Here is an 18,273-nt window from a genome sequence, read left to right as displayed (position 1 = left end):
AACTATTCCCAGAACACCTTCCAGTGTTTAACTTCCAGTTAAAAACTCAAATACCTTAAAATAAGGCTACAGTAACATTCTGGTAGGCTTAATTCACAGAAAATGTAACTCCTACATAAACAGAATGCTTTTCCCCAAATCAATTAGGCAAAACATAAGGATTCACCTGAATAAGTTTACTCCTGTGCCATGGCATTAGCTGAGTTTACAAAATACCAGATAACTCATTTTTCAAAGGGAAGACTGAAAACTGCAATAAATCAGTATCATAAGATCAAAAGTTAATCTATTCAACAAGAAGGTCAACCTATAATGGATTAAAAGTACCACAGAAACAGGGGATTGCCATGATCTTTACTGACAGATAAGAAAAAAATTCATATTTTTATTATAAAAAAACCTACTGTGATAATAACAAGAGTCTCCAATTGCAGTAGATGTGCAGTTACAGACAAAACTCACAAGCAGGAAAGGTTAGACAATGCAACAGGCTAAAAAAAATACTCTGTTTTACAGTTGAAACAGTGCCTTGATCCTGCTCAGACAGAATCCCTCTTTTGGAGTCAGGGCCTGAATCTAGGCTCAGTCCTGGGCTTTAAGGTCATAAATCTTTTTTCCCCTTCAGCACATCAAAAAACCTCAGAAAAATCTGGAGGTTTGACAATTCTGAAGTAGAATGTATTAATTACTCAAAACTTTTCCATTAAAAAATACATTTCAGGATGTTCCTAGAAGCAGCTATGCTTATTAGCATAACCTTCTCATTTGGAAGGATAGGACCTTCTCAAGGAACAAGCTGACGGAGTGCCAAGTCAACTGCTGAACACTTCCTTTTCCATAAACTCCAGCTGATACGGAAGGTGAATTCATAGGTTGTACATCCTTCCTAATCACATCTAACATCACATAATGGGGCCAGCCAGCTTCCATTTTTCACTTATTGATTAAAGAACCCATCAGCTGAATGAATTTCTTGTAAGGAAGTAGACAGTATTCAAAAGGAAACCAGTAACAAACAAAACTTTTGAAAGGTCTTACAGAGGAAAAAACAAATTACGTTTGTTAAATATATCCTTTATTACACAAACAGTTATCTGAAAACCAAACTTGAAACTGATCATAAGAAGAAAAGAAAAAGCAGACTCAAGGTCCTGGTTTTATAGATATGGGAAAAGCCTGCCTCCAACCACCTCCTTTCTCCTTGGAATGCAGCTGTGAGTTACTGCGTATTGAAACATTGATAGCACAAAAACTCCTGGAAAAGGTAGTTGTCTACTATTAAGCCCGCTGGACAAGAGGTTTGTGATCACCCACCTTTCTACTTCTCACTACCCTACTCAATTTTGCTGGGAACTTTTCCCTCGAAGGTGTGAGTGCACCTGCATGGAAATTTTCCAAACATTTATCTCATATGGGGACACTTTTCCCAACACAGCTCAACTCTGCTCACTGCTCAGTAGCGCGGAAAGAGGGATTGCGAGTGCCTTTTGGCTCTTCACTCCTCATCCTGCTGGTAAAGAGTTACTGCAGGCAGTCTCATGCTAGCTCCTGGAGATGGGTGAGTTGTAGGAGAGGACTAGGCTAAGCAGGTGACATGAACCACAGCCCACTTGTAACTAATGCCAACACAATATTATTTTTGAATCTCAAATTTAGGACTATGATAGCCCTGGTGTGTTGGTTTATTTTCTCTTGCTGCAATTTGTCTGGAGAAATGAGCATTGGAAGAACTCAGTGGTGCACACGGACCATTCCAAACTAGGGAACAACTCGTGTTGTTGCTTTCTCAGTCTTTCCAAATTTTATTTCAGGATATAGCCAATGTTATTGAATGGATCCTGTCTACTTTGAAACCCTCTTAGGCAACTTTCTAAGATGTCACTTTCTGGCACTGATAAAGCTTAAAAGCAAACAATAAAACTGAGCCAAACTCTAAGGGCTCACTAAATGCTGCCCTTGAGGGAGTGGGAGAGGAAAGGGTGCAGCTATTGCTCTAGGTAAATCCAAACCTGCAGTATTATCAGCAGCCTCACATAAGGTCACAGTCTAACAGCAGGTTTGAGAGCAGGAGGAAGAGTTTGTTGCTGTCTACATTTGCTGCTTGTAACAGCTGCTCCTTCCAGAGGGCAGCAGGCAGCTGGGAAAGGTCTAAGGATCATGCTCCAGATCACAGTCTGCCTGCTGGGCCACAGTGCAGCACACAAGAAACTGGAACAAAACCCAGTCTAATGCTGAGGAAAGTGCAACAGCTCTAATGAACACTGCATGGATTCATAAATGCTAAGCAAAGCAGAACTGATGACTGCTTGCTCTCCATATGTGCAAGCTTGTCAGAATTGCTCAATAACTGGCAAACAACTTCACATGGCACAGTGTTAACTCTCCTGTTTCTCTAAAGAAACAATGCAGCCATATGGTCAAAATCTTTATAATCAATTGTGTTTTCCTCTCAAATACTTTGATGAGACACAATATGTAGATAGCGTAAATGAAAGGTTTTAATTTCCCCAGACAAATCGTGTTCTGCAGATACAAAACCCAGGTATGCTACTTTAAAACCATGTAAATATTGTTCAGAAGTAGGTGCTCCTTACCACATGCCATATTACAGACTAGCTATTGAAGAGTAACAGACCAAAACCTGACTAACTGTCTTAGTCCTTTGTGCTGTTAAGTCTCAATGCTCCACTCTTACAGTCACATAGGGAGGAAGTCTTGCCACAAAGCAGGATCTGGTCAATAGTTGGTCTTTTCCTTTATCACAAACACTATTTACCATTGCTGATGCATGGCTCAGTTGTCTGAAATAATTTTGTCAGTAGGCATTTAGCCTTGAGAATCTCCCCACCCTATCGAAACAGACATTTCATCTCTTTTCAAAATAACTAGAAGATAGAAACCTAAGAGCCACTGTTCACAAAATAGAGGGTAACACCCATTTATTTCCTGTGTGGTAGAAAGCTGATACCAAACCTGGAAGCAGCTTCTTTTTACAATTTGCATATACCCATGCTTACAGTAGGTTGTACAAAATGCGTCAGTGGTTCATCTTTACACAAGAAGCATTTAAATACTTACACAAAGATAGCAAATATCAGCGTTGGACAGTGAGCATGCAATGCTCTTAACTGTTCAACAGATAACGTAATTCTATCAATCACTGGAGTGTAACAGCCCTATACAGTTGCTCCTAAAGACAATTTGCTCAACCTTGTCCATCTTCAAATACATATCCTTAAATAACAATTAGCATCACAGTCATTGCAGTTCAACATGATTTGTTCTACAAATATAAAGATCATTGATTTACACAGAACAGGAAGTGGGCAGATATGCAAGAGTCTGTGGAAACAATATTATGAAGGTAGAGTGAAAAAAATAACACAGTAATACACTTCCAGCTTCCTTTGCTGTTCTGCGATAAACTTCTTTGTCACACAGGACTGAATGAAGAAGAGCTAATTCAAAACTTGTGGTGAAACCTTGGCTCTGATGAACTCGCGGCAAAACTCCCACCATGGCAAGGGCAAGATTTCATTCATGAAACCTGATACTTGGGATAAAGATTCTGCATTCAATGGGAAGGTTGTGACAAAGGAGAAAGGGTTTTTTTGAGGAGCACAGAGTGCCCTGGATAGATTCTTCTACCTAATACAGAGGTAGCATTTCAGAGCCAGTAGTGATATCCAGCACAACAAAAGAATTTTAGGTGTACTCTCCAAACATACCTGTAAGTAATGTTTTCCGCTAATGAAGTCTCGTACACCACAGGACACTCATATCAGTCCATACTCAGGAATAGGCATGTTTAAATCAACAATAGTCAAAGGCCTATGTAGGCAAAATGCTAATGTGGTGAAGGGCTTCTGGCGTCTGAAGAAAGTACTTAACATCAGTAAATCTTTAGCACAAAGCTTTGAGTACAGAAGGTTAAAATGTGAGACAATTTGCTTCCTCAGTGTTGGTTATCTGCCCTTCACATGCCTTTTATTTTTTTTAAGTTGATAGTCAAATAGATATGTTTCAGACACATCAAAGTTCTTATGAGAAGGAAAGGGAAATGAGCAATTTTCAAGTTTTTGTCAGACTTTTTTTGCCCCAACAATGAATTTTACATAAGACCTTGAGCATGACTGGCTTTGGAAAAGCACTCTGTCATTTAGAACTGAGAACTCAGCTGTAAGAGGACATGACCATTTCACATTTTTCAGTGCTGTGGAGGAAGTAACTAAAGCACACTTGAAAAGGGGAACTTTTACAACAAGAGCCTGGACAGGAAAACATGCCAGAATGATCTAATTCTCCTTACATTTCTCCCCCGCTTTGGCATATACAGACTACATGGTTTAAAGTATGCTGATCTATATCAATATTAATTGGAATATCTCTGGATCTTTAACCACTCCACTGATTACATGCACACAAAGGGTATTCAGGTTGCAGAGCCCAAACTTCACAAAACAGACTTGAACTACAAAATTACTGTGAAAAAAATGAAGGGGAAAACTACTCAAAAACAGGAAAGGCCTTTTAGAGATTGCATGTGCACTTGGGCTTAAATTCCGCTGAGAACACATGGACCACTGAGAGCATCTGTCATCTACAGCCCTAGGCAAATATCTGAATCAGTTACTGTTGGGTAAACTTCCTTCTGTGAAGAAAAGGCAAACATTCATGGATCAAAAGAGATGTACACACAACAGCAGGGCAATTTTTGCTTCCAGACCTCAAAAAGCATGAGAATGCAAATCCTGAAAGACAAATGACTAGTAGAAAAGAAACAGGTCTCATGGAAAGCGTGCAACATCACGCTCTTATAGACTTCAAAGACCTTAGAAAGTTGTCTCTTCTGCTGCTAGTCCCTCCCTTCCAGCTGATGCTGCTTGATTGTTCATAGTCTATTTCAATACAGAAGTTAAACCATTTTCAGTAATGGCTTAATTCCTGTTTTATTTTTCACTGAAATGCTTGGGCTCTTGTACTGTCAGACACTGGGTGTTTAGCTCTGGGCACAGTACCATCCCACTGAGAAGGAGGTAGGCTCCCTCAGAAGATGGGAACTTAAAATTCCTTAAACTAAACGTGCACAAACCCACCTGGTTATAGCTTCATACTTCCAGAACAAGTTTTCCAGTCCAGAAAGTTAAGCCATAAATTACGCATTAATAGCTGCTGTCAACCTTCATTCTGCACTCTGTATAATAAAACTTCCTGATCACATTTAATGTTTTAGTCTATATTTAAAAAGGAAATATTCACATATCATGTCATTTCATATTGTATGCCAAACACAAATACAATTTTGCTGGAGTTTCATAATTTGTTCTCCACAGAGCTGCTCAAACAAGCACCTAGAGCACAACTTATTTCATCACCCAGCTGTATTTAAACAGCATTCAGGACAAGAGCAGACTATGCAATATGCCATTTTCAAAATAGTGAGAGCAAAACCAGTCAGTAAAATGGGGGGGCATTGATGAATTTCGTCAACCTCAAGGGGCAGTTACAGTCCATTGATGAATGGCAAAGTACTTGTGTTCTGACAGTTACTGTTGCCCAATGAAGGGAAATTCAGAAGCACCTGATGATGATGGTTATCCCAAATAGGCAGGTTTGCAAGACCAAACAATGAACCAAAACCACAAAGGGCTTGCCTTTGGTGGTAATGCCTGATCTGCATCTGTGGGTTGAGCAGCTGCACAGTCCCACCTGTGCTGCTCAAGTGAGACTAAACAGCATCAGTGCTGAGGTCACAGGCCTCTTAGCAGTCTTTTAGCCTAGACAGAAAATGCCCTCATTTCTTCCTCAAGATGAGCAATCATGCCAGACTCCTTTACTTGCTGTCAAGCAATAAACGGAGGTGGCATTAAACCATCTGTGTAGTCTGACAGTTAACGCACTCCTGCTGTCAGTAACAGCCTTACCTGCAATAAAATTTATGAAGTCAATCTCACTCCTGACAATACAAAGCACCTTTATAAGACAGCAAGAATCAGCAATGTTGTAAACCCATAAAACTGAATTAAAAAAGTCTTGAGCTAAACACCTCAGAAACAATATTCAACAAGGTTGTACAACGTTAACACTTACATATTGATTTTTTAAATGTAAAGGAACTCACACAAATGAAGTATAAACCACGTTGAACAAAATTTTTAATTCTACTCATTAAACTCTGGATAGTTCAAAATATCAGTTCTTACATCACAAATGTATTATCCATAATTTCAAATCAGTCTTTCTATTCTGAAAAAATGAGGCTAAATATGTCTCAGAATTGGGCCACAAGAACCCTGGTATCCAATATCACTAATATTTCAACAATCTGTTGTTTTTAAGCTGGTTTTGAGTTTCTGACTGTGCTGACTGGTCTGCTTAAAATCTAAATATTTTCAGGCTTTGCACACAGTAAAGTCCTACACAGCTTATCACTGTCACCCAGTTTCTTTGATATCATGGCCTAATGAATTAGAAAGAATTAGAAACTTGGTCTCTTTTTTCTTTTTTAATTCCTCACTCTGACTGTATGACCTTAAGCAAGTCACATTCTTTCTGACATTTATTCTCACTGTATTCCAAGTGTCGGAGTGACAGTAGCTTACCTCAATACTGTGCTGTGATGCATAACTAAATAGCCATGAAGTGCTCTACAACATGGAAAATAGTATTAAGGCCACTGGCTGACAAAAACAGAAGATGCATGAGTTCCCTGGCACACAGCTCAATTTTTAATCCACTAGATTATATGGCAAATGGGAACAACTGCTAGAATGAGAAAACTGATAGTGTTAAAACTGCTTTTGTACTACTAATATTTGTATGATTCACTGCAAATTTCAATTCATTAAAAATGTATCAAATTATATTCCTTAAAATTGCACAAAAACTGAGTAATGCTGCATAAATACCTACCATTAACACAAGTATTCCTTTTTTCTCTTATAAATGAAAAAGTGTTTAGAAAAACAACTGAGATACCGCAAATGTAAAAACAGACAAGCACAAAAATACTTAATTTGGCTATTTTCACTTGCATAAGAATTCATAATGAAACATTTACAAATTTGCTTCCAGTATTATGGAAAAACAAAGCCCTCTTGCAGACTTCTTAACATAAAGACCAAAGAATATTTAAGTAAATGGATAAAATCATCAGAGAACTGTTCATATTTACATTAGTTGTAATAAATTCTTATCATGGAGCCCAGAAAGAGCCTTTAACAGTCAGGCTCTTGTAAAGATACAAATAGCGGAAGCGATAAACTGTACAAACAATTACAGAGAACATGCTTTCCAGCAAATATTGTGCTCCTCATTCCTCCAAAAGCTAGAGCTGCCTGCAAAGCTTTTTGTTATGAGTTCATAGCTTACATTACCAGTGCTGTCCTAGAAAGCACCCTAGTCTAAAAAGCTTCCACAAACTCACTCTGTAAATATTGTAACAAAATAAACAATGCAGAAGCTTATCCAAATATTGGCCTTCTTGAACTGATAAATTACAAAGGGAAAGTTTTCTTATCCTACAGGAAATAAAAACTAAATCTACTGTTCTAAAGGCACTGTCATAAGAGGCTTTGGGGTAAGAAGACAGGGAAAACAGAGTAAACAGAATAGATCTCCAAGTTAAAAGGCTCTTAAAAGCCTTTCCATTACCAGTGATATTGAAATGTGGCATTAAAGAAGATCAATATTTTTCAAGAGAAAGTCACAGTCTGTCATGAGGCTTTCTTTGTATCACATGCACAATGGTGTATTATTTGTCTCTCCAAATAAAAAGAAAATCTAACCTTGAATGTATTTTCACATCCACTTCACCACACATAACCACGCTATATGTTGGAATGTGTGTGCTTTTGAAGTGTCATTTTCCAACTTGGTATGTGCAGACCTGCACGCAGACTGAAAAGCCAAGACACCGTGTCCAACCCTACCACATGGCAGTACCTAAGCAGCACTTTCCCTCGCATTTATTTGAGACTTTTGCACAGGTCAGACATTCACGTCTGTGGCCTCCTAAGCAAATATTGTGGTTCAAAAGTGATCTGTAATATATACTTACAGGAAAAAAAAAAAAGTAACTGGCTTGGTATCCTGTTACATCATTTTAATTTCTTGCTTTGCTGTAATGACTGTTCTCACAAGAGCTAATATCATAACAGAAAATAGAATCTGCTTGAAGAGAGGTTAAATACAAAAAAAGAGAGGAGTCTTGCTATGTACAAAAATCTGCAAAGTACTAAACCCTAAATGAAGCTGAAGCAATACAATTATCAGCATTCCCATTGTTTGGAACATGGCATAGAAATCTGGCAAGGAGTGGTTTTTATGTCTGAGATGTACTTGTTGCAATTCCTGTGACAACCTGCCAACATAATTATTTAAAACAGTACCTCAAGATACTATTTTCAAGATGGCTCCACTTCCTGAGGAATCAACCGTTATTTATAGGGCCTGAAGTTATTTGATACTTGAGATAAACACACCCTTCCTACAGTCAGTGACCCTGATAGTTCACAAAGTTTTAATTACTCCTGTAGGCAGAATCTTGATCCCCACTGATTTATGCACACTTGTAATTCACCCCGTGGTTACCACCAAAACCTAAACCATACTAATGGCAACACTTCCTTTTTGTAGAGAAACAACACATCTGTCCTAGAGCTATGAAACCCATAAAGTTGCCATGACCTTGGTACAAATACTCTTTTGACAAGATATTTCCTTAACAATCTCACCTGTACTTCTGAATCAGCATCAACATGCTGTAGTTGAAACCAGGTGTCTCTGTTATGATACTTTTGAAGATCTTCCTTCTGTATAGCTACCTTTCCTGGAAAAAAAACAAAAGAGAAGCATAGTTTAAGATAATGTTGTAGCTCCCCAAAAGTACATTTCCATCAAAACCAAGTTTTAAAACAATGATTTAAGGACTGTCCTATTCAAGAAAGGCTTTAGAGCAAGGCAAGAATTTTTTGGGGCATCCTCCTTTACACAGCACATAATGATGACCCCAATACTAATGATGGTACAATTCTGATAAGCATCTTTTTCCACTTCATATTGTGAATGACTTCAAATTCCTAACATCATACTCACCTAAAAGAGTGAAGCACTGGGCCCTGCAGACAAGTTTGTAAGTATGCTAATTGTAAAAACATCATTCTTATTCCTTTGACATGCAACTAAACTTGTGGGAAGAAAAACTTGGAAACTGTTGGAGAGAGATTTTTGAGGTAGATGTCCATAATTCCAAAATGAAGTTCCATGCATGGGTTATTGCTAACAATATTTTAAGATAAGGCTTTTCACCACATATTTTTGTAGGAGAAGGACAACAACTAGGGATGTCAAGTCCCAACAGATTCCCAGATCTGCACTTTGAGGCCCTGTTGACTCATCTCCCTCACTCAAATCTTTTAAGAGTTTGCATTCTGCAACACAGAGCCACCCAAGTAGCATCCCTGATCATAGAGAGAAAAAAAACAAACCACCCCAAAAAACACTGTAGACCTTTCACCTTTTTTCACCACTCTTATCCCTATCAAATTAGCTGTTTTGGTAGTGAGGGTAACTCACTACCTGTTCCATGAGCCTGTTCCACGCTGTGAACTAATGTACATGAATGCTAAGGACTAATATATACATAGAGTAGAAACTTTTGTCTTGCCTGGTCTCTCTCAGGCATTATGTAAAGCACTCTCTGAGGGGCAAGGAAACTTTTTCCAAGTGTCTTTCTTTGTATACACAAAGCTGAGCGTGGCATGCCTGAGGAGCATGTGATCCTCAGAAAGAAGCTTTGGGTTGGCTGGTTACCCAGGCACTGAGCAAAGCAGCATGTTCAAAATGAAAGAATCCAGGACAGTAAGAGACATTGACATGGCTTGAGAAAGCTGAGTTTTGGCAATGTGGTTTGGTAGCAGACTTTCGCTGCTAGAGTTGCTCACATACAGTTTGCAACCACTGCTTTGCTACAGAAACACACGCTTTAACCAAATACCGCCAGATAAAAAGTCACCAATGGATACAGTCCTAGTGGGAAAGAGACTTCCGAGGCTTCCTAAATTCATTCAGTTTGACCAGACATCAGTAATACATTACCTCAAGAAAATGTGAACAGAACACATTTACAAAGAAAATAAATTAAAAACAAACAAACAAACAAACAAAAAACTCCCACACAATGGAAGACTACAAAAATGGCAAACACAAAGCATTCTCCCTTCTGAAATCTGAAAGCTTATGGAAGTCCCAGTAGCAAGTTGTTACACACCAGCATTCCCTCAAATTATGGCCTTTTCCTTTAGCTGTTGCTGGAGGGCTTCACCCAGCCCTCCTGTTTTCTGGGCTGCTTCTCATATCATGCTGCTGCTGCTGCAGCATTCTTCTGTCGGGCTGCTTCGGTGACAGCTTCCAGAGTCCCAGTTTCTGAAGTACTCTGCCTTCCTTCTGAAGCTGCTCTCCCTAGTATCTGCCAGGATTTCTGCTCTAGCTTCCACAGAACTTCTGATCCGTTACTCCCAAGTCTTGCTCATTCTGCTCTCAGCACTCTCCTACTGGCTTGTCCTTTAAAGATTACTAGATCCATCTTCTGTCAAACATTTAACTACAGATTAACATGGCAGATTCATTACCAGCCTCTTTATTGGATATGCAGAGCAAGTGACTTGAGACTTCTTAGAAAAGCAGTAATTAAACAAACCTACAAAATAATACGGCAGAAAGGGTAAATAAGACATCTGAGCTGTGCTGAACAGGAAATACCAACTTATGCTGCTGAGAATCTATGTGATGATGTCTGTGTTTTGGTTAGTGGGGAACCTAGTTTCTCTAAAGCACTTTAAGAGAAATAGATGTGAATGCAAGACCTTCCAATAATTGCTTTGGACTTTAATTGAAATTGTTTACTTTCACTGCTTGCTATCCTCGCTGCAACCTTTAATCTCTTGCAGAAATCCTCCACCCGACTGCAGCATTGCACACACTTGCCAAACACCCTCACCTACATCAGTCTCGTTCACAGCCACTTCCCATGCAGGGAGCATCCTTGTATAAAACTCAAGGCGGGTGCAGTATCTGCACCTGTACATAGCATAAATGGTGTGATCACTGCCCCCCCTTTCAGCAGGGAGTTCCACTGCTCTCTGTCAAGGGTGGCAGGATAACCCAGATAGATCTGCCCACAAAGTCAGTACATAATTGCAGCACAAAGTGTTCACGGGTAATGGCACATGCCTCCCCCTTTGAGGGGGTTAACATGGTGCTACAACTGTTTTGATTAGGAAACTGTTTGAACAGCACTGTTTGCTCTGCACACAAGCAAGTCTTATTAATGACTGAAACTTATTGACTGGGCTGGCTATAATCCAGGGGCTTCCACTGCATACCAAATGATTCACATAGGAGAAAAGTCTACTACGGGAAAAAAAAAGGGAAGGGACAGTAAAAAAGGGCCTACACTTTGGCCACTCTAAACATATACAAAGACATTACTGATAGTGCAGAATGTTTGATCTGCCCTGTTAAACTGTTCTCTGTGTAGAAGAGTGTCCCTCACAATTTCTGTTATTAACTTTTCACCTGCACCAGCCAACTCCATATGCTCATCCAGCCCACATTCCTCCTCCTCCTCACCAGATCCACATAAGCCACAGTGCAGGTGCTGAGCAGAGTCAGGTCCTTGCCCTACTCTACACGGTTACTGCTCTGCCACTGACTGACCTATGTTCAACCTGGCTCAAACAACTTGTAGCTTCACCAGAACTAGGTTAAATCCAGGCCAATAATTACAAGCTGTTGGCACCTGTCATTTGACCTGACACTACACAATAAGGACCTATAATTCTGCTTGAAGACAAACCTGACACAAGAGGTCAGAAAGGTTTATCACCACTCATTTACAGGACATTTTCCTCTTTGTGGTTCTTCAGCGTGCTCCCAAACGTGAGCACATTGTCTTGCACTCTTTCTCAAGATTTGGGTGGCTTCCAGACAGCATTGAGAAACTCTAAATCTTGCACCTGAGGCACCCAGCCACTCCTGCTCATTTCCTCAGGGCCGCCCCAGGCTGCAGAGTCTGTGTCTGTTTAAGCCTTTAGATGCTGTATGAGAGGAGGCAGGAAACAGCAGAACATGTTGAACAGTATATGGTGTAATTTCAAAACTTAGTTAAGTTACGTTTTTAGAAATCAGATTCTCAGCAGTAAGACCAGCAATGAAAGCTTTGTTCTCATCTGAACTAATTTCCTTCTGAAGCCTGACAATCACCAGACCTCAGAATGGAGGAGGGTAGTAAAACCTCAGACACTCCTGCATGTTTTTCACCCATATGGCACCAATTTTCCTATGTCCCCCCACTTCAGATTGAACAGATCTTCACTGGCACATTTAAATCCTAAGCCCTGTGTTCAAAACAAAGATACAATATGCCACGTCTGACCCCTTCCTTCTGTGAATCTCTCTTTAGGGGAAAAACAATATAACAGTAACCCATTACTTGAGCAGCCAGCTCAGGGATGAGTGAATTTATTACCTAGGCCCCTGATGGTCTTAAGGGTGCAAAACGCACTTTACAATCCATGGTACCAACTGATTTAAGAGCCTCCCACTTTCCCCACCCATGCACCTCTGTCCTCTCAGCAAGCTGTACTGAAACTGTTGATGAAATTGAATGAATCCAAAAAAACCCAAACAATGAAAATAAACATTCTGTGGGAAGAGAAGGGAATAAGAAATAAGTTTCAGCGGTCACATGTGGGTGGTGCTGGTATTTTTAACACACAGGTTGTTTCAACTGACCTGTTTTACAGCTTCCACACTCAAGAGTCACATTAACACAGCTAGGAAACAGAAGATGGTGGAAGGTCAATAATTTGGGCACAGAGGCAGAAAAACGCAACAAAGAAGGGTAGGAATTTCTGGCTACACTGCTTGGGAAAGTGCTTGTGGAAGCACCGCACCCTCAATGCCCAACCCTCTACTGGTTTCAAAAATTTTTCCAAGGCAAGTCCATGCAGCCCATCAACTTGTCTCTGGACATGCCTGTGCTTGTTAATTCAGGGTCAGCATCTCCATACAAAGACTAACAGAGTTGATAATTTGGCTCAGGCATTCTCCATCCATATACAAGTACCTTCTATCTGGATAACCTGTTGGTGACAAAAGGCTTCGGCATCAGTTAAAGGATTATATCCCACCTTTTAATAACAATTTGCCAGTTTGCAGCTGAGATATGTGAATATTTATAACATATGCTAGACCAGTAGAAGATTCCTTTACTGAAAAAGAAGTCAAGACAGCAAAAGGAGAGGAGTTTGTCATTTTTAAAAGGGTACAAGGCTCCATCTGAAAAGTGATCCAACAGAAGCCTAAAACCAGAGCATTTCAGAAGCTCTTGTATCTTCTCTTTATCTTGGAATACCTGCACAGTGAAAACAACAGACCTTTGCATATTGCTGCCAAGTGAGCTGAAACAATATAAGGTAATATTTTTTTAATACAATACCCTCCATTAACAATGGCTGCAGTACAGTTAATTTACAGCAAAGGGTTAGGTCTGAGTCACACCTTAAAAAGCTGCAAATGTCTAATTAATTCAGCCTTCTTTCAGCTCTGAACAGAGACTACTTTGTCTCCTATATGCTGCAATATTAGGCAATAAGATAGCCAGGAAGCTAGTTCAGAAGTTGCTTCATGTTAGTATGTTAAGTGCACAGACACACTATATCAGTAAATTCATTTAAAAATCACTGATATGAAGATGCACAAAGTTCCTTTCAATAGCTGGGAAGACTAAGAACAAATCAGAATCGATTTTAATCAACATTTTAGACTGTGAGAGCCTTATGAAACTTTAATTACTTTGGAAACATGAAGCACCACTGCTATATCTGTATGAAAGGTTATGTCTCATCAAAGAAAAGTACAGAAACTTTGCAGGACAGAAAGGGCTACATGCCCACCTTGTTCAGGAACAGCACAAATTCACTCACCCCTCCCATAACATGAAACAAGCAAAGTCTCTATTTGAGGATTACAAAGATAAGGATGAGAATTTTGGACGACCTAAGGCTTCAGAGCCTTAGAAGCAGCAGAATGGCTCCTTCCCGGCTCCTGTGCAGTGCACCATGAACCACAAGCACTATCAGACCATCTGCTAACATTGGTAAGAATTTAGCAGCAATAATGGCAGAACAGTTCCAGCACAGCAACAGTACATCCTACACAGAGTACTGAGGTATAGGATATGCAAGACCCCAGCTTTGGTTGGTTGTTTTTTTTAAACTAGTCCAAATATAGTAAGAGTATCACCTATTAAATCTATTTTTCCCCTTTGAGGGATTTATCTTGGATAATAAGGCAGAGAAAAGTAGGCTGTGGATTCTACCCTTGAAAGTCAAAAGCTGCAGCATTGCATGAATTATCCTTTATCAGGGTGGTTTTGCTGGTCTCAATCCTGAAGATCTCACCTGGCTTACATCAGAATTTCTACTCTCTCTTCCTGTTAAAAACAAACAAACAAACAAACAAAACCTCCAAACAAAAAAAGCCCTATCCAACCACACCTCTGGTATCAACTCTCTGCCAGTTACTGTCTGGGCCATTAAAATGTTCATACACTTAAGACACTGGATATAGCTCATGTTTGGTTGCAATGGGAGAGCAGTACTAAACTCTAGACTAGCAGTCATGGTTGTCTGCCTTAGAGTAAGCACCAAGACCCTGAGCATGCTCCCTGCATTTTCATTCCCTGTATCACCAGCCCTTTCCAGGTACTGCACTGCATCTTCTTCCACAGTCCCAGTCTTTACTTAGTTCAAGTAAGACATAAACCAGACAGAGATTCCTTAATATCTGCTAGTGCTGAGAGAAGTTAAGTACTGCAGAAAATATATAAAGCTCAAACTACAGCAGTCAGAGGTAAGCTGGGACAATGGATCTGTGGTGATACTCTACATACAGACCATATTAACACTTGTCATTAGGTAAGGAGGAAGGTTGCAAAAAAAGGACAGTTGAGGTTCTAGCACATTATGCTCAGTAGTTTTGTTTATAACATGTGTACTTGTAGGACAAAGAAGAAAATATATCACTTTTTGAAAGCTCAATTATGTTTTCCTGCTCTCGTGATCACCTGTTATGTTAAAAGGTATTCTGAGTGCATTCTAACAACTTATTTTATGTAGAAAGTATTTACTTTAGCCTCTCTATGCAACTGTAGAGAATAACCTCAGGATAATTCTAGTTTATAGCTTCTTGAGACTTGTCACTCTGGGACAGTCATCCATTTCCTTTATTTCACTAGTAGCTATATTTATACCATACTGAGGAGCTGTATTATTCCCATGTCATCCAACAGTACATTACGGAAACAGTAAAAACCAAGTTGTGACTGCTGCCTAAGCCATGGTCAAGTTAGAAGAAACAGAATAACACAATTTTCTATTGAAATCTTGATTTCTGCTTCATGCTGTATCAGAAGATCTTTCCTGTACTTAGCTAGCAACAAGCATAGTTCAGCAGAGATGATTCTTTTTCATTTTTTTCTTTGAAATCAATAATCAAAAGGTGATGCCTCAGCTGCATTTGGTAACAGTTACCTAATAGCAGGAGATGGCTTGCTTTGATGTTTGGTAATAAATGGTGGCAACTCTACAAACACACCTCCTCAGCTTTTGAAGTAGCCATTAACAAAGGCACCTCAAACATAGCAAGCCTTAAACAACTTTCAATTCCAAGGTACTTTCACTCTGTGAGAGTTTCCAAGAACTATGATTTGGTTTCATCAACTTTAGTCCAGAGTAGCTAAGTTTAACTACCTCCGAAGGCAAATTTGTTTTATTGCCTTACTTTGCTTCACCTCAACTAGTATTATGCAGGAAGACAATTCCAACCTACAGGATTCAATGGCCGCAAGAGTTTTAATTTTTTGTAGAATACACTTAATAACCTCTATGAAGCTGACTTACAGCAGTTAAGTTATAGTAAAGGTAATTAACAGAACCACTCACTAGTCTTCTCCCTGCTGGCTTTCTGCTCATTCACTGAAAGGCTTCGGCATTTCACATCTGTGTTCTACTCAGTACCATTCCATCCCCATCAGCATGGCAACCAAGCCTCCCCTCAGGAGTACCACAAACTTTCAGAGAAAAGTTCTTACTCCTCAGTGCAATACAGGGACAGTGCAGCACTCTTTCCCCCTCAGAACTTCACAGGGGGTGCATTTTGTTCTTTTCAGTTCCTGCTTAACACAGATGTTATGCAAGTCAGGTTCATGCATCTGTTACCAAAACAAATGAAGTGCTGGGGTGAAAAAACCACACTGATTTAAGAAGAGGATAAATAATTGTGTACTTTTCACCTAAAGGGCAAATGATATTAACTAATCTCTCACCGCAGCGTTAAGTGACTTGGTGTGGCACATTTCCTGTTTTTTAACTGATCTGTATTTTTAAGGTCACAGCCTGGCAGCCTGAGCTGTTCATTACACACCTACAAGAATACCAGCTTGGGGCATAGTACAGAGATGGTTTTCTGCATTAAATCTAGCTGAGTTATTAAGGGTGCCACTTTATTAGCACAGCTTGTCTCATTCAGCATGTCTAAAAAGCTGAAAAATATCAAAATAATCATTAAAGAACATACATTTACATTTGCCTGATGTAGCAGCACTACTATTCTAATATTCTTTCTACTGCATCCAGTCAGAGGTATCTTTTTCCCCCACTATTATTGGAGGGGTATCAATTGACAGTTTTTCAAGTTATGCCCATCTCCTCAATGTTTTTCTCATTGTAACAACTAGATGGAAAATAGCTATTCTATACACACATGTTCCAGCAAACTGGTCTACTACTACTTCATCATTCAGAAACAAACACATCTAATTTTAAATTATGTTTACCATTACTTTCAGTAGTACATTTCCTACTCAAAGCATCTCAACATACTGTAACAGTATACAAACTCTAGCCAGAAACAGTCAAAACAGACAATATCAATTAAACAAGAATAGTTTACTTTCACAGTAACTGTATATTTGCTACATTCTATATAAAAAAGACAAAAATATTTCCAATCCACAGAGCTCTGCACTTTCTTCATTATATTTGCATTTCAACCAGCATCCAAGATTCTTCCAAGACACAGCTGTTCAAGAGTTGTATCTGTTTAGCTAACAAAATCCTAGATGACTTAGCAATTTCAATTAAAAAAATGCAAATGTAATAAACAAACATGCAAATTCAAAAGATATCTTTATCTGCACAATCCTCCCATCCTGTATGCCAAAATAATACAGTATGTTCCAAAATATATCTGCTACACGAGTTCCAGTTTCTGACTCTGGCTCTCCTCGGAAGTTTACATCAGAGGTTTCGGGGAGTTCTTGTTTTTCATTTTCTCGATCCCACACCTTCCGCTTTTGGTGCCTTAAGCATTCTCATCTGTCACACACTGAGTTGCATTTCGGAAGTTTAAGAACTTACCATCACAAACTTATACTTCATATTTGAATAAATAAAAGGGTGCCTACTCTGAGCTCCAGTCACCCTGGAAGTCAGTATTATATCACCAAGACAAAGTTCTGGAAATACTAAATAGTGAATCAAAAGGAACTCTGCTAACCAACCATCTCCAAAAGATAGCTACTTGTCAATTTTGACTTATACACACTCTGTTCTCTCTGTCTTGAGACCTCCTCAAAACCAGCCAAACAAACAATGCAAAGAGATGCTCAAATATATCAGAGTACACACAGGTAAATTCACAAGCTCAGTAACACATGGACTTAAAATTAGTCTCCTGGATGGAAGACAAAACACCCAACTCCCTTCTCTGAGAAACGTCATACCTGCATGAGCATGGGTAACCATATTTTCTTCAACAGAAGCATCTCAGGATGACCTAATATAACAAGTGATCTCTGGAATGCAAACAAAGGGCCCCTAATTGCAGAATTTGGTGGTTCAGTGGAAAGAGCTTGCTCTAGCACTACTCTGACCAAACTTTTTCAGTAGGGACCTCTTCTAAACCTTCCTTGCTCAAGCCTCTTCAAGAAAAGGTTTGAGTCTTAAGACTGAGCTGAAGATACACACAGAGCAGCTATTCAAGTATTACAGACTTTGTTCCAATGAAAGAGTTCCCTTCCTCAAAAAAAATCCACTGCTGAGCTTTGCTGCTGCTGAATCCCGCTCAAGAGGAACTACTGAAAATAACCACATGGAGTTACTCCAGAGCACTGCTCTCTCTCCAGAATATTTTCCTATTACAAGCAGA

General features: G+C 39.4%; 1 protein-coding gene across 2 annotated transcripts in view; it reads right to left on the bottom strand.

Moving 5' to 3' along the window:
• Positions 1 to 18,273, bottom strand: part of RASA3 (RAS p21 protein activator 3) — a 128,591-nt gene that overhangs the window by 58,514 nt on the left and 51,804 nt on the right. For both annotated transcript variants that reach the window (XM_027675025.1, XM_027675026.1), the window contains exon 4: positions 8,736 to 8,830. In XM_027675025.1, coding sequence (XP_027530826.1) covers positions 8,736 to 8,830 — 95 coding nt within the window. The remainder of the gene's footprint in view (positions 1 to 8,735; positions 8,831 to 18,273) is intronic.

Source organism: Neopelma chrysocephalum, unplaced genomic scaffold, assembly GCF_003984885.1.
Source record: "Neopelma chrysocephalum unplaced genomic scaffold, ASM398488v2 Primary Assembly neopelma1_25, whole genome shotgun sequence".
Classification (NCBI taxonomy): domain Eukaryota; kingdom Metazoa; phylum Chordata; class Aves; order Passeriformes; family Pipridae; genus Neopelma; species Neopelma chrysocephalum.
Note: the sequence above shows the minus strand (reverse complement) of the source record. Positions and strands in the feature narration are given on the sequence as shown.